General features: G+C 36.9%; 1 protein-coding gene across 8 annotated transcripts in view; it reads left to right on the forward strand.

Annotated features, from left to right (window-relative positions):
* The window catches only part of LOC127454684 (neurexin-3a), a 444,655-nt gene that overhangs the window by 370,076 nt on the left and 52,728 nt on the right, over positions 1-21,851 (forward strand). For 7 of the 8 annotated variants that reach the window (XR_007899593.1, XM_051722045.1, XM_051722042.1 and 4 more), the window contains 2 exons: positions 13,364-13,453; positions 15,112-15,416. Coding sequence is in view for 7 of the 8 variants with exons in the window: in XM_051722045.1 (XP_051578005.1) it covers positions 13,364-13,453; positions 15,112-15,416 (395 nt within the window). In the remaining variant the exon portion in view is untranslated. Of the gene's footprint in view, positions 1-13,363; positions 13,454-15,111; positions 15,417-17,281; positions 17,285-21,851 lie in introns of all 8 variants that reach the window. The other variant, XM_051722047.1, reaches the window with a different exon arrangement.

Consider the following 21,851-nt stretch of genomic DNA (forward strand, 5'->3'; position numbering starts at 1 on the left):
GGGGAGGAAGAGAAATGTTGAACTCCAGTGGTGGTGGAGCAGAAAACCCTAGGTGCTGCTCTCTGTCCCCCTGTGGCAAATGGGTCCTTTCTCTATGTCATCCACCACTTCTTGCCACCCTGGGGATTGGCAGAACTTTGCTTCGCCACAGCCACTGCAAAATACTGCTTTCCTTTTGCCTGAGCAGGCTTGTGCTGTGGTGCCATGTTGCTAGGCTGCTGAGGAGGGGGGGGGGGGCATGGATTACGGTATTCAGAATACCCCTTAGAATGAGGCGTGAAGTTCGCTCGAGCCGGCTGGTATGCGTGGGCAGCTGGCTTCCTAGGTAACAAGCCTCAAATGCCTCTACATCCTTTTTTCTCAGATCACACTGTTGCAGCATGGCTGTGACCGTTGCACCGAACAGTGCTTTAGGATCCATGGCTGCATCCAGGAAGTCTAGTTTTCTGCCACCTGAAGCCTCCTTTCTTTGGTCTTGGTGGGGAAAGAGGCTCATATTGGGCAGCACTAGATTGTTGTATATCTTGTTTCCCCCAAACAAGTTATACAACAAGGGTGTGAATCCTTGACTGATATCCACGAGCCATACGGGGGGGGGGGGGGGGGGGGGCATAACACCACATCTTTCACTCTCTTCTTTCTGTAAACTTCAACACAATGTGACAGTCTACAATCACGGAGCGGTGTCAGACGGCACTCTCAACAAAGAACCCCGACTTTCTCTTTTGATGCGAAATGAATCATATCAAAATAAGCGCGCTTAGATGAGAGTGAAAATATATTCGCAAAAATGAAAACTCGCCTTGACGCAGTAGTTAAGACTCCCGAGAATGAAAACACCCAGCAAACAGCAAAACGTATCATGTTTGTGACGTTACCTCGCGGCTTCATCTGTAAACTGTTGAGCGATAACTCCAATAATGCATCTGATGAGTGCAGCTTCTACAAACTTCACGGGGAAGAGAGCAAGAATGTCGCAGCATTGGGCTGCAGCGATCTATATACGCGGGAGGCGGGACCCCTGATCGCTACAGCAATTGGTCTGTCTTTCTGACAGACGTTATCTGTTCGTGCTTCCTCAATCGGTCACACCTGAGGCGTTCCCTTAGTGAGACACCAAACGAATGTTAGAAAGAGAACCTATCTACCTCTCTACCCTAAACCTTAAACCTAAACCTAACTGATGGGTTCTTCGAGACATATTTTTCAAAGTTTGAAACTACGTTTAACTTGGCACATCATCCTAAAAACACAGCGCTTAGGACTAGAGGTGCTGAAAACAAGTGAGACGCGATGGACCCAAAGTGAGTCACTCCAAAAGAATCCATCTGACGCACGAGAACATAGAGCAACAAATAAAAATAGAGCATAGGGATATCTTCCAACAATAGGGTTATTTTCAATGATATGAAATAAAACAAACAACATTTTGATTTTTAAAGACACTTTTGGTATTGTGTTAATGTTTTATTTGTCTGTTGCTACAAAATATATATAAGATGTAATGTATTTAAATGATCTGAATGATAAGATTTATTATATATTATATTTATAATTAATTATTATATTTATTATATCTTATATCAAATTTTTATATAATGTTTTTAAACTGATAAACTACAGTTTTACTGGTGATTTGTGTGAAAGGGTATGAAAGTCATTATTGTTGTAGTGCCTCTAGTGTTTATTTCACCAGGAAACTGATGCGATACACACAAAGAGCCCAATTTTTTGTAAAAAGTTTTGTATAATAACGTGATTCTATGAGACCAGGTTGCAATTTAATGTCTCAAGGAAAGGTTAATCAAAAAGAGAAGCAAATAACCTGAAAGGTAGAGAGGAGGGAAACTCAAAAATCATCTTTATCTTACCAAAATAGAGCAAAGCGAGTGGAATCAGTCCAAATCTTTATCACTCTGACTGCAGCCCCAAACTGTCCCACACACACTCCTGCAGTTTGGCAGAAAATGTCAGAGTGTGTCAATCAGATGGGAGCTTGATGCTATGTATGAGAGACAAGCTTATTCCTAGGACAGGGGTTACAAAAAGCAGACGGAGGGGAAGTTATATCATTTTTGACACACGTGTGCACTGATGGGTCAACAGTGTGTGTCCGTGTCTACATCTTTGTGTGTGTGTGTGTGTGTGTTTCGAAGAAGTTTATGTTTTGTCTTCATGGCTGTGTAGGGGATTTTTGATGTTCCTCTGTCTGCTGTAGCAGCTCCAGGACCCAGGCTGGGTAATAGTGTATGACAGCAGGGAAAATGGTTGACGATTACATGTGCAGTGAGCCCTGCTATTCTGCTATAGCACTGACAGTGGTTCCGAGCGCCATACTTCAGTCAAATCACTGGATCATTTTGGTGCCATCAGTGAGGTTGGTAGAGATATTCAGTTCTCTCATTTGCTGCCCATTCTTGCCGCACACCTTGCTGAAAGCTGTTAGTCCAGGATCACTTCATTCACATAGGTGCTGTTCATTTACACCCCTAAAAAGCACATTTTTACCTCTGTATTCTCTGTTTTAGTGATTAGGTAAAATATTTCATTTTTATACTCCTAGTTCAATGTATAAATTCTGACATTTGTACATATTTTCTTACATCACACTCAATATATACAGTATATATATATATTACAAGTCACTGAAGAAACAAAGCAATGTGAGTGTATGAGAGAGAGAGAGAGAGAGAGAGCGAGAGAGAGAGAGCGAGAGCGAGAGTCAGTGACTGAGCGAGTGATTACCTGCGTCTGTTAGTTTAACTCTATTCCTCTGCTGGATTGTGATAGTAATCCACTCCGATTGTGAGGTGATGCTGCCACACGTACACATTCTTGTATATTCCTTGCGGAACTCTTATTTTGACTCCAACACAGAAACAAGACTCTCCTCCGCCATGTTGAAAGTTTACATCTTCTCCCAACTCAGCAGGTATGAGGTAGGCGCCCTGAGCATGTTTAATTACTCCGTCTGTGGGACTCTCGCTGTTATCAGCAGTAATGCTGAAGCTGTTAGTTTAACTCTATTTCTCAGCTATAGTGTGGTAGTAATCCGATCGATCATGGAGTGAGAGACAATTCCAGATGACATCAATTATATTTGCACACTGACTGACAATGACACAGTTTATTAACGTCAGCTCAACTCACTCATAGCACACACAAGACACAAGTTGCCACCTGCTAACTCCAATCTTTCACAAGGATGAATGAAAATTCACACATCTGGCTGCTCTTACACATCTGCACTGTTCTTACACATTTGGAATGCATCGAACACAAGTGGAGTGATAGAAACTTTAAGGTGTCCCAGTGCTGATGATGTGAGCTATCAGCACTCTTGTGCAATTAGATTTGAGGACCGGAACTAATTGTTGTATATATACTATATATATATATACAATACTTACATACTCGGCATCCATTATATATATTATGGGGAAAGGCTCAAATTTGATTGTTACCTACTATGATCATCGTAGTGTGTTGTATATTCAGATTTGTAATTACAGTATTTTATGTCTTATAACCATTCCTGTTAAGTTTCTTAAGCATTTTAATCACTCTTTGCTCTTGCAATTTCATTTTAAATAACCCTGTGGTGTGATACAAACATTCCATTTAGTCTGCTTTGAAAAGTTCTGTTAAATGCAGTTCTGCACAAATCCCTTTTTGGACATGTTAAGTGTGGAGCCATTAGATGCATTTATTTATTTATTTTTTCTTAAAAGGCAGTTGCAGCACACTATTATGTGTGATTGTGCGGAAATATATTCGACTGAGCTCACAGGTGTAATCATATGTGCTCACCCCATGCTGTTTCAACCCTGTAGTTACTGAAGCAATGATGCTTTAGGGTCCCATGCAGCCCTGCTTCAGAAACACAATTTCAACTCAATGAATTCTACATCAGCATGCACATATAATACACCAACTTGATGCTAATATCTGGATGTCGATATGAACATTTTTGTAATGTTTTTGAAGTTCTGAATGTTTTTGTGACCTCTTTGTTAGGTAGTGTGAGATACTTCCTCCTTTTAAAACATTCTAGTGCTTGTTTTGCTCTTGGGATTGATGCCAACATCAGGCTTGTTACTTGTGCAAGGAGGGGTTTGTGATGCAGTAAACTGCAGTAAAATAGCCTCACCTGCTCTTTCTCCATTATCCTCTGTGCTTTCATTTGTGCAGTCCTGTTTAATAATAATGAGCCATTTTCTTTACTTCTTCTATGGACTCATATGGCACACAGTAGATGACCTCAAATGTTTCAAATGTTTTCCCTGAACACATCTTACCAGAAGGCAGTTAGAAAGTTGTATCCTTAGAAACCTTCTGTTAACTCTACATGGCAGGGATTTTCAAATGTTCTGATGCCAAGAAAACTCAAATATGAAAATCCCCTTGCAAGGGTCCTCCTTCCTTAAATAATAAGACAGCTTTTTTTCATGTATGAAGACCCATTTATATTGTGTTAGAAAAATAGTAAACATCTTATTATAAAGACAACACTGTTTGCAATATTAAATAAGTAAAATCTTAAGTGGAAAAGGTTTACTTTGTATTAATTTGAAAGCATGTATTTTTTTCTGCCCACTATTAATGATAATTGTTACATGTACTGTATATACTTGGGGAAAAAATTATTCAAATTTATTTGTAGTCTTAAGAAAGCAGAATGAAAAAGTAATAATTGACAAATTTGGCAAAATGTTTTTTTTTTTTTGGGGGGGGGGGGGGGGTTCTGTTTCCACAGACCCCAATTTGAAAACATCTGCAATATGGCATGGTGTTTCCATGTGTCACATTTAATTTCCCTTAAATTTCTTGCTAATCTGAGAACTACTGCATTATTGGAATTAAAAGAGCAGTATTTCAAGAAACCAATAAAAATGCTGTTTTAAGCCACATAACATTTTCTACAGTTCTTTGAAACATGAATTTAATTTAAGGAAAAATTAATACTGTTTTAGAAGAATTGTAGATTTGGCAATTTGGCAACATTTCCCCCAATTTTTTTTAATCTGTCTATACTTTTGTATTCTGAGCTATTTTATGTCAAAAAGTCTAATGGGAAAAACTGTATTCCATCATTAGAACATAATATATACCATAGAGGGTTAAAGACCACAGACGCAACATGAATACAAAGATCTGACCTTACATCTTCTGTAATCTGATTGAGTCCTATAGTAGTGAGCAGCACACATTTTCTGATAAGGTATCCTTAGTCTTATTGAGTGTGGAAGTATTGTTGGAAGGACCATGGTAAAGCTTGACTGGACTGCAGGAAGACAATTATCTCTCAAAACAAAAAGACAAGATTGTGTTTTTGACAAAGGAAAGAACCTTTTATAAGGAAAAGATTAAAGGCAGGTTCCTTATGTACGAAATAGATACTTATGTATCCTTTGAGCCAAATACAATTACTCGTATCAAAAACAAAATCTGTTGCCCTTATAAATCTCTCCAGAGGGGGGAAATAGATAAGCGTTCAATATGAGCTGCCTCTCTAATCCTACGATTAAATGAAACCACCAAGGATGGTTGGATAAATGTTCCCACTCCCATTGTCTCTTAAGATACTATGAGGCGATCCTCAGGAGTCGCATTTTTGTTTGGGAATGTGTTTGGAGGAAGATAATGTGCAGAAAGACTCTTTCGAGTGAGACACAAGCCAAGTGTAAGAAGAGTGTTCTGGAAGGGTACAGAGAAAGCTCGAGAGAGGGCTATGAGGCGAGTGTTTTAAATTTAAAATATTCTCTTTGTCAAAGTTAAAGGTGTATTAAGTTTGTGAACGCTCTGGCATGTTTAGTTCTTGACTTACAATAATTTAGTAGAGGTTACAGTAAGAAGTTTGATGTGGGAATCCATAGACTTCATATTTCATACCTCATTGCCTGTAGTGCCTGAGCGACAAGGTCTGCGGTACAACATTCCTCTTTTGTGCCTTTTTGTGTCTTAAAAGTCAACATGAAATGAAGTTCACAACCCAATTTATGTCTGTAATGTGTATTTCTGAGCGAAACAGGATATTCACAGGAAACAAATATAAGGTCGGACTTATATTACACTTACAATTTCTGCCATAGCTTTATATGGTAGAAATAGTACAAGTAATAATTATGTACAGTAGTATGCTATTCCAATCTCAGCAGTGATCTCCATATGTCAGGTGTTTGGAGGGGAGGGATTATAAAATAAGAGGGCTTGTTAATGTCAGCCGAAAAGGAAAGATGTTTCAGTGGCGGAGCGAGTTATTACATTGTGATAAAAGATTACAAAAGCAAACATTTTTGTCTTTGTAATAACACATGCCAGTTAATTTTTCACAATAAGACCAGGAAACTGTATTAATAAAGTAAACATGATCCATGTTGATTCTATGTTGACTTTAACTTAAAGGTGGTGTAAGTGATGAGAAAGACTGTTGATAGTTGAACTCAACAGACAAACAAACACACCCCTCCCTTCAGTGCTGCTTCATCAGTTCCTAGTTCCCCAGTTCCTACAAAATCTGTGGCACTACCATGGTTTTGCAATGTTGTCTTATGGTAATGCCATGGTACTTTGTTATATAGCGTGATACTGATGATTATCATATGCATATACAGTGGTATTACCATTGTACATGTTAAAAACATGGTATTACCATGGTACCATGTCCAATATAACATAGAATGACTATAAAATCATGTCCAAAAAACAAAAAAGTTTTGATATAGTCCTTTTCTGTAAGTGGATCAGACACCTAAAACTAGTGTATTGAGTTTTTTTCCTCCCAAACATTGCAATTGCAATGATTTGTCACTGGGCAACACAACACAATAGTGTTTATTTGGAGACTTATTCATTTATTTATTTGTTTATTTTTTAGGTGGCTCAAAGGCTTAGAAAATACTTGGCAAGGACGGGCGGTTTCATGCAGTAGGCTATATTTGTTTTCTGCTAGACGGCAACAGTGCTCCATAGTAATTCATCACTGAGCAGCAAGAGCAACTGCATGCAACATTGCTGTATTACAAAGGAAATGTGTTCACAATCAGACGGTTGTTCTCATTAATTATTTTGAGTTGATATTAACAGCCTTTTTCACAGAGATGGACACTTATCTCATCTAATTATAAAAAAAAAAAAAAATGTTTGTGCACACTCATGGTACAACCTATCCTAATTTGGAATTAAAGGGAATTAAAATGCACAGATATCACACATTCATATCACACAATTTTGATTTGTATTTTTTTTTTTTTCTAGTATGTGTATGTAAAACTTATCACAGTTGGAAGAAAACGCAGCCGCAACGTGTGATCCTTTGCCATGTTAACACCTCCTAGTGCTGTTTCATTTTCAAAGAGGCTTTCATGTCCTCTGGAGTGAGAAAAGGTGTCATGCCCTCTGTACTGCTGGATCAAAGCGACACAAATCCACAAATATCTGTGAACCAGGCACTCCTCCATCACTACCCCCTCTATCCCGAAAAAACTGAAACTAAGCTCTTAAAGAATGAAAAAATATTTATTTGATTTATTGCTCACTGTAAAAAAAAAAAAAAAAGTAAAAAAATCTGTAAAATTTACGGTAAATTACCGGCAGCTGTTGTTGCAAAACATTTACCGTAAAAAATACGGTGACCATCTTTCAGGCTTTACAGGGTGTAATTTTAAAACCTGTATATTTTATGGTTCATTACCATTTAAATTATTAAATGATATAAACTTGATACACTAACATTCTGGAACTATACAAATATAATACGGAACACCCCTAAGCACATAACTGATATTAAAAATAAGAAGAAACATAACTGTTCTCATAAAATACAATGAAATGTAATGGGTCACGCAAGGAATTCTGGGAACGCCAGAGTATTGTTTTTTACTGTCATTTTAACAATGATTTAACATTAAAAATAATATACATTTTTACCGTAAATTATACAGTAAAATTATACAGTAAAATGATAATTTTTACATCTAAAAAACATAATTTTTACAACATTTTACCGTAAAATTACTTGTATTGTCTTGTTAATTTTATTATAATGTTTTTTACCATATATTTTATGGTAACTACCCATTGACCAATTAACATTTTTTAACTGTAGCATTACTGTACATTTGTTTACATTGTACATTAATCCAGGTTTAGTACAAGTTCTGAAACGTCAGCATTTCAGGCATAAAATTGATTACCACAAAGAAATTTTTTTTTTACTTGCCCCTCCTTTTCTTAAAAAAAAAGCAAAGATCTGGGTTTTAGTGAGGCACTTACAATGGAAGTGAATAGGGCCAATCCGTAAACATTAAGATACTTACTGTTTTAAAAATAGGTAGTATAGCTACATGTCATATACAATGCTGCATATATGTTAACATGATTTTAGTGTGATAAAATCGCTTACTAACCTTTTCTGTCTAAAGTTATAGCTAATTTTACAACTTCATCGCCATGATGATGTAATGCCAACAAACCTTAAAACGAATGTAAAAATGACAATTTCAACAACTTTACAGCTCAAATAATATGCGAGTTTTAACAGAAGACAATGTAAGTGCTTTTATAAAATTATAAGCTTCACATTTCTGCCTTTAAACCCTTCAAAAATTGGCCCCATTCACTTTCATTGTAAGTGTTTCATTGTTACCTTGAGTTTTGCATTTTTTAAAGAACAGGAAGGACGAGTCGAAATAATCTTTTGTGGTAATAAAAATTATGCCACGAATGCTGTCGACTGAACTTATTTTTTTTAAACTCCGGAATATTCCTTTAATATACTGAATGTAATACTAAGATAAACATGAAAAAAAAGAAAAATACAAACTGTCCATTTTTATTATTATTATTTTGGGGCTTTTGCCATTTTATTGACGGAGAAAGCAGGGAGGTGACAGAAAACAAAGAGGTAAATGGGAATCAGCACCTGACACAAGCTGAACCCATATCTCCAGGTTGAGCACTAGAGCTCAGTAGTTTTAGACAGGCTTTGCTTAAGTACCCACATTTTACATTGGACATCAAGTAGGAACTAAATAATACCAAATAGTAACTGAATAATGTACATAAGTAAACAAAAATATCTAAAACATTGACATTTATTACATAAGATGATTAGGAAAATTTACAATTTTGTTGATACTTAAAGTATAGCAGCCTGTACAGCCTAGAGCAGTGCTTCTCAAACTTTTTAGGCCTAGTACCACCTTCGATCAAATCAAGTACCACCTAGTCACCACCAATGTTCACTCAATATACAATTTTTGCAATCCAGTTCAAACAAACTGCTATATATATTTAGAAATTCGGAGCTTAGGCATTGCTAGACCCTGTTTTTCATCTCAACCCTCCTAAAATTATGACACTAGCATCAACGTTAAAAGTATGTGATAATGTGCATGTGATCTATGAAAATAGCGGCTGCAGTAAGCTATCTGAGGTTCATTTTACTCTGAATCATTCCCTTACCAGTCATTAACTTTAAAATTTGTCAAACGAAGTATTTTCCTTCCCTCTAATCATAGGTGGACTCAGACATAGGTGACATAGCGGCAATGTTCGTCACATAGTGCTGCCTTGCGCACAGCTGTCAGACGCGCACTCCATTTCTCTGTCCCTCATCCGAGCAATCTTCCAGTGATATCAAAAACAAAATACTGCCAAATACAACCCAGTGTCTTTGAGTCAAAAGCACTATTTACGATCATAGACTTTAAGGAAGTCTGAGAATGTGTGAAATAAACAGTATGATATCTCAATCACATCAGTTTTTGCTGTTCTGTTTTCTGCATGGGAATAATATTGTGGTGTGCACACAGAGACATCAGTGCAGCTGCATGCAAGGAGAATGTTACCTATTCACATCCTGCACTGCCAGTGTAAAAAAAGAAAAAGGTGGGCTATCTGAAAGATATATTACAATTGTAATCATACATTAGAAATAAAACATGGAAAACATTTGAATAAAATGTATATTTGTATTTTGTTTATTGTACTGCGTACTTGCGTACCACCTGAGGGCACTGAACCACTGACCTAGAGCATGGAATAAACACTGTGCTAAATATTGCATTAGTGTTAAGTGACAGGTGAATTTGATCCAAAATACTATCGATTTTGATTGGACGCACAGCCTCTGATGTCAACAACAACAGACACTGTATATAAGTGTTTTCTCCTCCCTTTTAAAATATTTAATTTTGCTATAATAACTACATAGAATTAGATGGTAATATTATATTTTATTATTTAAATTTAGCTTTCTTTTTCCCTGCTGTCTGAAACCCTATCAGAAAAGATCTGCGCCCCATTTTCGAGTTTGTGACCCACTGCGACAAACTACGGCTCCGACCGTTTCTGTTATTTCAAGAAGTAGCATTTCAGAGTAGATACTGGCAAGGAAGTGTATGGCTGTAGAAAGAGCAAATCTGGTGAAACAGCTGCCGACTGTATCAGAGGTTTTATTTTTAGATTCTAGTGTTAGATTCTGATGTCTATAACAGTACCAGAGCCGTGGACAAGCCCAGCCTTAATGAGATACACCATCAGATTGCCCTTCAGTGTAGTCATAACACCATAGCAGAGCTTAGAATGATAGCAGTAGACATTCATCCTCTTGAGGATCTCTTTACTGCCCAAAACATTCTTTATTAGGGTAAAAATTCATTAGGGACTCAGAAATGTAAGAGGAAAGAAAAAAATGGTTAGCAGGAGAAAACTATGTGTGTGGTGCATGTGAATTTCAAAGAGGTCATGGCCCCAGCCTGCTGGACTCCCTTTTTCCATTGGTAATAAGTGTCCCAATCATTCTCTCTTCTGCTCTGTCAGCACTACATCTCTTTTTTTGTCATCCCACTGCCCTTTTACATGGCCAGTGCAAGTACCCTTACCAGCCACCTGGAACTGTACTGCTTATTACGACACTGACATCTGTCCATTGTGCAAGAACATGGTTAAGGGTCTGTGACAGTACCATAAGGATTGCAGATTAGGTCACAGGTAAGGATAGAGTTACTCCATTGGAACGTCTTGTCTGTTAGTATACTGTAAAACTAGTGACCCACTAACCGATTTTTCCACTGATTTCTGGCATTAGCCTAATACATGTATATAGAGTTCCTGTAGCTCAACTGGTTGAGCATAGTGCTCGCAACACCAAGATCATGGGTTCAATTCTTGGGGAACAAGCAAATTGATACAATGTATACCCTAAATGTACTATGTCACTTTAGAAAAAAGTGTCTACCAACTGCATAAAAGTATAGGGTTGGGAATTGAAATTAATTCAACAAATTGATTAATTCATTCAAAACAAAATCTCTTTTGATTCTTTTTTTGTAATTTTTTTTTTTTTTATTCCGTTTCTTTAATGTTTCATTAACGATTTGTTTAGAACTATTGAGGAAGAAATATTTGGAAATAAGAAATGCAATTCTTATTGTATTTACTGCCCTCAGAAGCCGTACGATGAAATGAAATGTTGCCAAGGTAGCATTGTATGTTTTGCAGTATAGATTATAAAGAACAGGCTCAAGAGAGTCATTCGTTCGTGTACTGGACTCCACTTATCATTCACGTTTCACACTGTAGATTTAAAAGAAACGGCTCATAAGAGTCATTTGTTTGAGAATCGTGCACCACTTGTTGCACTGTATTTTTCACACTGTAGATGAAGGAGTTGTATTTTAGTTCAGTTTTCCATCCACATCGGCAGAAAAAAATGCACATTAAAGAACTATTAACAGAATCAAAAGTTGTGAAAATCATTCGATTCGATTTTATTTTTTAAATGGAACCAGTTCCAAATAAGAACCGGTTCTCTGTTCCCAACCCTATTCATATACGTGTTTGAAAAGCAAAGTTAAATGTTGGTGGACACAACTGTATCTTTCCTGCAGTTCCACCAACTCAGTTCCTTCTAACGCTCTTGGTGGCCTCTAGGAACAATTCATATTTTGGAATTTCCTGGTGTGTGTTAGTGTGTTGGCTCTTGTGGCCTTGGCAGTGACCAATGAGCTCAATAGCTAAATACCCCCAAATTTTGGTGCAACTTCTTTCTTAGCTAATGCAGAGACTCAAATTGCAAACTCTACAGCAAGACACAGATTGTTATTTCTCATAGTCATTATTCACGTTAGTTCAGTGCCCCTGTTCTTTCATTTGGCAAGCTTGATGTTGATTGGCTGCCAAAACTGGGTGTTGCAATATGTGACAAAGAATCAGTGTGAAATGTTAGAAACACTCACTTAATTGATCACGACTTTTCAGTTTCTAGGCAGTGGGAGTGACAGAACCAAAAGTGAGGAGTGGCGAGATTTTGGTAGCAACACTTGATAGTTGTGACATCCACTAACGTTGTTGATATGTTTTGAGTTTGTGCAACTTTTCTTCGTTTTGCTTTCATTTAATTCTCAAAGGCTACCTCCAAGCTGTTGGCCTTTATATGTTTGTAAAATTCTTTGTTTTGCGGGTATTGGTTGTACTTCCTGCTGTCTAAAAACAGCTCTGCCAGTGAAGGAGGCTCCTTTCAGGCTGCCCCCCTAGAACCCTCTTTGGAGTCCTGAAATTTGGCTCACCTAGCATCCTGCAGTGGTGTGCCACCCTTTCCACTTGAAGTCGTTGTTGAAACAGTATGACAATGCAGACCCCCATCTTCAAATGAAATCCAGAACCCCCTCTGATCAGCTTCATGCTGTGTCTCCACAGACCCCCAATAACATGGAAAATCAGCACATCACCTTGGGCTTGCCATTAACACAGTCGTCCCCAGACACATCTCCTGAGAACTCACTTGTGTCTCTTTGGTACCAGCTCATTCATCAAACATGATTTCACAACTACATTATTTCTGAGGCTTTGGAAAACAGAAGCAGCTGCTGTCTAGTTCTTGTTCTTGTATGATTATGACTGTTGATATGGTTTACACTGTGAAAATGTCTAAATATTGACCAGCATTATTAGCAGATAAATGTGTATGTAATTATGAGTTTGTAAAGCATGAACAAGTGCATGCTTTCATCTTTTGATAAATGGATGTATTGACCTCAGGCAGCAATCTGCTGAGATTTTTATGCATCTCTTACAGATGAAGCAATTTAATTATAAATATTTTTTATTCAACTCTGGTGATGACTGATTTAATTACAAGAGAAGATCGAGTAGGCATTCAGTATAAATAGTGTTTCGTTACTGCACTGGAAAAAAATGAAAATCAACTACAAATTGACAGCAAACTTTTTATAAATAAAACATAAATTTAAATCACTAAACATCTCTAAAAGTATTTAAATGCCTTGTAAAATATTGTCAGCAAAAGTAACTGGAGTTTTTGACCGATATTACTGATATTATCTTTTAAACTTCCAAGGTAACAGCGATAATGAGAGAATTCAAATGGCCAATAAGAAAATTCCTTTCAAATATGCCCGGCCCGTAGAGGAATGGCTTCAGGAGAAAGGTAACTTCCTCCGCCAATATTTTTGAATCAGTTTCTTTTTTCCATCAGTCACATTTCTCATCAGTTACATTTACTTACAAACGATAAATATGAATATATCATATTTCACTCATCTAATATTTTAATTTTCATTCTTTGTTTCCCTTTTGCCTTTTCAGAAGGCATGCTCATAGATATTTGTGTTGATATTAAAGACTAAATGGTAACACTTTACAGTTAGATTCCATTTGTTAACATTAGTAAACAAATGAACAATACTTTTACAACATTTATTAATCTAGTTAATGTTAATTTCAATATATACTAATACATTTTTAAAATCAAAAGTTGTGTTTGTTAACATTAGTTAATGCACTATGAACTAACATGAACTAACAATGAACAATTCTATTTTGATTAACTAAAATTTACACAGATGAATTAATGCTGTAAACAATATATTACTAATTGTTTGTTCATGATACCTAATGCATTAACGAATGTTAACAAATGGAACCTTATTGTAAAGTGTTACATACTAAATAATACTGTATATACATTGTTTAAGTATTCTATATTGGCCTTGTAAACATTGCATTTATGGTTTGAAAATATAAACCCTTCTGGAAAAAATAAAAAACAAACATCTTAAACCAACCTCAGCTGTTTTTGCTGGTCTTAGCTGGTCTCCCAACCTGGTCAAGAAACCAGCTAAGACCAGCAAACCAGCTTAGGTTGGTTTAAGATGATTTTTCTGTAGGGACTGTTAAAAGCAATTAATTCCAACATAAATTTATATTGACTCTATGACTGGTAGATGGATAAACAGACAGACAAGAAGTCAGACAGACATACTTTTAGTGATTTCTGAAGAGAAATTGAGAAACACAAGTGCTGCTGTTATAAGCAGTGGCTTGTGACAACACAGAAAGTATCATCTGAGATGGAAAAGGCAGCATGATAATTGTTTCAGACATAAATTGCATACCATCAAGAGTCGTCCTCATTACAATCACAGGAATTATCTAAGAAATGAAGTTTTTTTTTATTATTATTGTAATCATTTTAGCTGTAGATGTTATTATTTTTGCACTCAATTAACCAGAATTTAATTGTTTATTTGCTGTCTTTTTCTGAATTGTTGTGATATGTGTCTTGCTACACTGGTTTTTATTCACACATTGCAGAATTTTAGGCATTTCATTTAGTCTACTGTTTTGATTATACCATATCTTTAGAGTCAAAACAATAGCATAGAACTTAAGACTTTCTAAAGTAACAGCATTTAATGTTCTGCATGTAATAATTTTTTTATTGCATTAGTGTAAATTTTATTATTATTATTTATTATTTTGGGTGGTCTCCCCTTGTAGATTAAAGACAATTATAGTCAAATGTACTGCAGCCATCATGAGCTTGTAGCAAGTCTTATTCAGTGTGACCATAATGGCTCTGGTTTATTGCCTGGCCCTCCAAATGTTTACGACATGTCTCATGGTCATATAACTTGGGGCATTTTGGATGGAAAATTAAGCCATAATAATCCAACACAGCCATTTAAGTCATTTTTTCTTGGTTGGGTAGGTTAAGTGTCCAAAACAGCCTTTAATCTAAAGGAAATATTTGTGCTCAATTCAACACATACCAATAAATTTTCTGGATCTTTCTTGCCTCCTCAGGGCGGCAGCTAACAATATTCAACACCCAGGCCACAATAACAATTGGTGGTTCAGATCGCAAGAGGCCATTTCAAGGCCAGCTCTCCGGACTTTACTATAATGGCCTGAAAGTGCTCAACTTGGCTGCTCAGGGCAACCCTAACATCAGAATCAACGGGAGCGTTCGCCTGGTGGGCGAGGTTCCCTCTGCGGGTTCAGCCAGAACTACGGCCCTCCCCCCAGAGATGTCCACCACCTTTATCGAGACCACGACCACAATGTCTACCACAACAATGAGAAAACACCGCACTCCACCCACAATAGAGGTACAATCCGAGACATACACAACACAGACCCCCTTCTTTAGAGATGCTGGGTCAAGGAGATCTTTCAAGCCAAGTACACACTACACAACTGAAGGTCATCCTGTGCACACATAAAGACAATGTACGTTTACATGCGCAATTAATCAAGCTATACAGCTGGGTTTTGCGTAGTTCAGCTGTAGTCTTCGGCTGTCTGTCAAAGTATATGTAATCAAATGCATAATCAAACATGTGGACTATAGGACGTCAGCTGTAGAAGTGTATGTAATGCAAATTGCGTGCGTCTCTGTCTTCCGGAGCATGTATGCGCACAATACCAAGGCCAGTGATGGTCCGACTGTATACATGCTGGATGAAGCCGAGCTACAATCGCATTATCTGATGTTAAGGAGTGGTGCATTTTTTTCAAAGATAAATGATTGTTTTAGTCTGACTGAAATCAAATTTTTATAGTGTATCAATTACAAGACCATTCTGGACTGAAGCTACGATCCCGAAATTCGTTATCAAACAAACTCACAGACATAGATATGGGAGAGTTTATTCTTAACAATATGCCAGCAAACAACATCAATAAGGGCTTGTGGTCATTATTTGCTATGATTTGCACAGAACGTGGAAAAAAATATAAGAAAAAGAAGCTAAAATATTGATGAAACAGCATTGTAGCATCTGTGATTAGATAGAGCGTTTCTCCTCAGTGTGCACACCGAATAATTCACAGTTATCTTGAGTCATGTAGTGTGCGCTTGGCTTTAGTCTGCATGTGTGGATCTACCCAGTGGTCTTTATCATTTCTGATGTTGGGCTGCCAGCACTATACCACAAATAACAGATGGCCCAGATTTACAATTCAAATAAATGAGGACACAACCTTGTTGCAACACAACATGGAAAATAAATCTCAGAAGTGGATATTTTGGAGGTTTTCTACAAAGCCATGCCTTCCATTCTACAGAATGTCATATGTTATTGACAATGACCATGTGTACATGCTCTTAAGAAAACTAGGGATGCACCGATACCACTTTTTCTCTTCCGATCCGACTCCGATATCGGAAATCTCAGTATCGGCCGATACCGATCCCAAGCCGATACCAGTGATGTTTTTGTGCATAATCAGTTTAGAATATCTTTACATTATTGTGTGGAACTAATTGGGAGTACTCTTTAATATGTAAGGAAACACAAACCTCTAACTACACATTATTTCAATATAAATGCATAGCTTATTAAGAAACACTTTAATATTAACTAGTATACTGGATAATGTAGCAGCAAAATTAACAGTAATTCCAGTCTTCAAGTCTTCAGTAGAAAAGAAACCAGTGTTTTATTTTTCCCTTTTTTTTTTTTTTTTTTTTTTTTAATGTTTCAACTTCATCTGGACTTTAAAGGATTCAGATCTCTTTTTTGTTCAATTTAGTTGTAAGACATCAGTCCACTTTTCATTCACGGTTATTTTTTGGAACCCATTCAACTTAAATATTGTTATAAATTGTAAACAAATACTAATGATGACAATAATAGAAATAATAATAATAAATTGTTATTAATTTTATAATTATTGACTTTTAATTTTAATTTGAAATACAACAGTAATATATTTAAATCGTGCACTTTTTAAACCCTCACGCTTTTATTTTGACATTCTAAACTCTCCAGAAAGTCCTGTATGTGTCTGTTTTTAGGCAAGTTCACAGTAGTTTAATTCGCTTCTTATTCAAATTCTGGTAAAATGCACCTCCGGTGCCGTTCTAAATGCATATTATAAGTGAACCGAACTATTGAGCATTTACAACTGAGATGCTGATCTTGAGTAGCGCTCAAATATTGCACACTGCTGTGAAGGCTAAAAATACCAGCCTGTGCACGAGTTTGTGTCAACAGAGCAGCACCATTCACTAACAAACACGCTGGCGCTGCACATACTATATATTTACTTATTAAACACAGCCTTTTGTGATTCACAGAGCTATCGCACGTCTTCAAGTGGCTTTGAATAAAATGCACGAGTCATATGAACTGCTTTAATGGTGTTTTTATGGTTCTTTTATGTCATTTTTGGAGCTTGACAGTAACGAAGATGACTAACACACGGTATCAGATTTGGATCGGGCTCATCGGACCGATTTCCACTCCGTCTTAAAGCTTCAGTGTCGGAATCGATACCGATCCAGGTATCGATCGGTGTATCCCAAAAGAAAACAGTTTATTCTAGGGTTTTTGCAGAAAGCAGTGTTCTGAAACGTCATGTAAACGAGAACTCCGATTTCCATACGCCACTTGAAGGGATTAAGAGAAAGCAGTTTAACACACCTACGTTTCTCCTTGAGAATGTGGCTTAATGTGGCCATGTAAACACATAAGCGGCATTCTGATGTGTGTTTGAATAGTGCGCTTGTGCATGAACAGACCGAATGAAAAACGTCATAGGATGGAGCCCAACAACAAGTCGATACAGTGGAAAGAATTCAACATTTCTCAGAGTACAGCACATACACTATAAACTATACCCATTTATACACACCAGTGTAAATTATCGACTGTTCCTCACGTTCGCATAAATGTAGTCATAAGCTGCTGTTTACATGGACACCAGGAAGCGGTTTATTGCAAGAAAGGAGTTATTAAACTAGCGTTCCGGTTTACATGCACCGCGTAAGTGGCGTACTCTTTACTCCCGTATTCATGTGGCTTGGTCAGTAAGCAGCTTTCTTCACAGGAATGTAATTTCCCTGCAACACTTTTGTAAATAACAAACATATTAACAAGTAACTGAAGAAGAATTTTTGCTATTATATTCTCCTTTGCTTCACTTTATTTCCAGATATTCCAGATTTGCAGCTGTTTTTATTTCCTTAAAGGGTTAGTTCACCAAAAATAAAAATCCTCTCATGATTTACTTACCTGTAAGACATCCCAGATGTGTATGACTTTCCTTCTTCAGCAGAACTGAAATTAAGATATTTATAAGCACATTTTAGCTATTTTTGTCCATAAAATGCAAGTGAATGGGTGCCATTAGACTGCTGGCTATCTGATGGTCCAAAAGGCAAATGTAGGCAGCAGAAAAGTAATCCACGACTCCAGTCGATCAATGAATGTCTTCTGAAGCAAATCGATAGGTTGGTGTAAAAAATACATTGATAATCAAAACATTATTAACTTTAAAAAATCGCTTCCTGACAGCTGTCGACACATCAGTGACGTAAGCACAATAGCGCATGAAGTGGGAAGCGTGCGCTTTGTATACAACAGAGGAACGAACGTCACATGACAGTTAGGTCATTTCAAACAGCAATAGAGCACAGGGTGGAAGCAACGATTCAAGGTTAAAAACGTTTTAATTATCGATTTGTTTCTTACACCAACCTATTGGTTTGCTTCAGAAGACATTAATTGATTGACTGGAGTCATGTGGATTACTTTTATCCATTAAATATGACCTTTGGACCGTCAAATAACCAGCAGTCTAATGGCACCCATTCACTTGCATTTTATGGACAAAAAGAGCTGAAATGTGCTTATACAAATCTTAACTTCAGTTCTGCTGAAGAATGAAACTCATACACATCTGGTATGGCTTAAAGGTGAGTCAATCATGAGAGAATTTTCATTTTTGGGTGAACTATTCCTTTAACTTTGCATTGCGACCTGCAGTGGAATTATGCTGCAATAGTGGGGTTTCACTTTTATGTAAAACTCCGGGATTCACCCGATGTACAAGCGCATATATGCGGATGTGAGGGACTCAATATTTTACATTTGTGTGCTTAAATGGGTATAGTTTTTAGTGTATGTGATTTTTCCACTATACTTGAATTCTTTCTGCTTTGTTTATTGGTGTTGAGGTTCATCTTATGACGTTTGTTATCTGGTCTGTTCACTCACAAGCGCACTCTTCAAACACCCATCAGAACACCACTTATGTGTTTACATGGCCACATTAAGCTGCATTCTCGAGGTGAAACCTATATGTGTTAAACCGCTTTCTCTTAATCCCTTAAGCGGCGTAAGGAAATTGGCGTTCTCTTTAACCTGACGTTTCAGAACCCCGTTTCTGCAAAAATCCTGGAATAAACTGTTTTCTTAAGAGCATGTAAATGTGGTCAATGACTCTCAGTTTGGTCCAGCAATTTAGAGCATACGCAGTGGGGTCCAAAAGTCTCAGACCACACTGAAATTCTGAAATCTTAATCTGAAAATCTGAAAATTTAAACCTGGAATTAAACCGTAAATTGTAGGATTTTAATTAAAAATAATTTTAATTGACCATATTAACTCCTTTGTATAAAACACGGTTAGATTTACTAGCTGATATTGAAGCACACAAGATTCTCTTTGGAACATTTTCAAATCATGTTGGGATAATATGGATCATCAGATTTTGCACAAACTTGTGGAGTCCATGCTAGCTTGAGTGCATGCTGCCATTAAAGCAAAAGAACATACCAAATACTAAGAAATTCTTAAAAAATAATATTTTTTATAAATTTTTCAGTTCATCTTTTTACTCAAATTAAAGAAATTGCTGATAATGTATTATGAAGGATTGTATAAAAAAAAAATCATAATAGAAGAATTTTCAGTAGTGGAGTTTTTTGCATTCTTTTTTCTTTGTAGATGCAAATATAACTGTGGTATTGAAATGAGAAACAATGATTTGCCCAGGTCATGCCAGTCACATATTTGGACTGGCAAACACATTAAAACAACAATACATTGTGTGCGTGTGAATAAATATTCAAAAGAGAGGTTTGTTTCATTTACAAAGTCACTCAACCAGGTGTGTTTGAATGATTTTCAAACATTATGCAAACAGCTTGCTCCAGTTAAAGAGAGTACGAGCATCTCTTTGTGAAGCATCCACAACTTCATTTTATTAAGGTCAATTGCCTCTTTGACGGGTTTTTTGTGTTTGTTTTTCCTCACAGCTTATGTTGCTGACAGTATGTTTATAATTCCCCATGCTTTAGATAAAGATTTGAGAGCAAATGTACAGTGCTTCATTCACACACTCTTGACAACCAAACAGAGTACCACCCACATTAAATTTGACCGTGAGCCAATAAAACACTGTCGTTTGGAGAAATTTGATTAGACTGGCCATTTCATAGGCACCCTGGTACAAACTAAGCCAGTGGAAGTGATATTAAAGCCATCAGTCTCTTCTGTGTCCCTGACATATTTTGGCAAGAGACATTTGTATCCATGAAGCCCCCACAATTGACCACATAAAGAAAATTTGTGATAGACCAACGCTTAAAGAATTAGTACTACAAATGTATTCTTTCTATTCAACACTTTTGTGTAATTTAAATAGTACATTAATTTCTGGAAACAATTGGGAAATACATTGTTCTACACTTCACATTAGTGAATATCTCAAAGATAACTTTAATCAAATATATTGTCAATGCTGTCAGTGTTGTTTGTCATGCACATTTAATGCAAGACTGATTTGCTTTTACTGGACTGTGTCAGCTGTTGACAGATCGGTAATGGGTGATAGATGACAGCTCTTTTCAGCCTTCAGATCAAGAGATACATGGACAGGCGGTTGTTCTATTAAGAGAGAGTGCACATCCTGAACACAAACCTTTCTGCTTTAGCATTCATTGGTGTAGATTTGTGAACTTTGGGGGGAGGACACGTCCTCCAACCCCTAAAAAGTTAATAAATAAATATATCAAAAAATACACCTAGCTAAATATAGATGATTGAGAGAAACTCATGAATGAATAAAATGAATGATTTTAGCCAACCTTGAACACCAATAAGAACGTGTTTGCTCTTTGGAATTCTCGAAGAAGGCTGCAATGAGTACGGAACACAAGTAAGGAATAATTGACGACGGACCATTGAATTGTTTAAAAATAATGCACACCCGAGGTGGTAATGCGGTCACGACTCGCAGCCGAGTGACCGTTGCACCTCGGGTGTGCATTATTCTTAAACAATTCAACGGGCCGGAGTCAATTATTCCACTTATACCATGGTTACCACACCTTAAGACATCGTTCAGGGTTTTATCTCAAGACATTTTCTGCTTTTCGTCCCTAAAACACTCTGGTGAGTAGAATTACTTTCTTCTGCCACATATTCAGCATTTTGCTTTAATACAATCGGAGCCTTTGTTGCCAATTCGAAAACGTCACGTTAGAACTAGCAATGGAGGCTTGTGCTGCTTTACTCAAGACTTACTGGAGTAACAAGTTAGTGCATTTGTGCATGTGTGTGTGAGAGTTTGCATTTGAGGGATCGAAAGAGAGAAACTCAGAAAATGAGAGAGATGGGATTACCTTTTTTGTTGCAGCTCTCGTCAGAAGTAACATCGCTTCAAAATCGGCATATTCCCGTTATAAACCTTAACAACTTTTTTCATCCCCACTGAGATGCAGGAGTGCGCTGACATGACGACTCTGTTTTTCT

This window comes from Myxocyprinus asiaticus, chromosome 17 (assembly GCF_019703515.2).
Source record: "Myxocyprinus asiaticus isolate MX2 ecotype Aquarium Trade chromosome 17, UBuf_Myxa_2, whole genome shotgun sequence".
NCBI classification, from domain to species: domain Eukaryota; kingdom Metazoa; phylum Chordata; class Actinopteri; order Cypriniformes; family Catostomidae; genus Myxocyprinus; species Myxocyprinus asiaticus.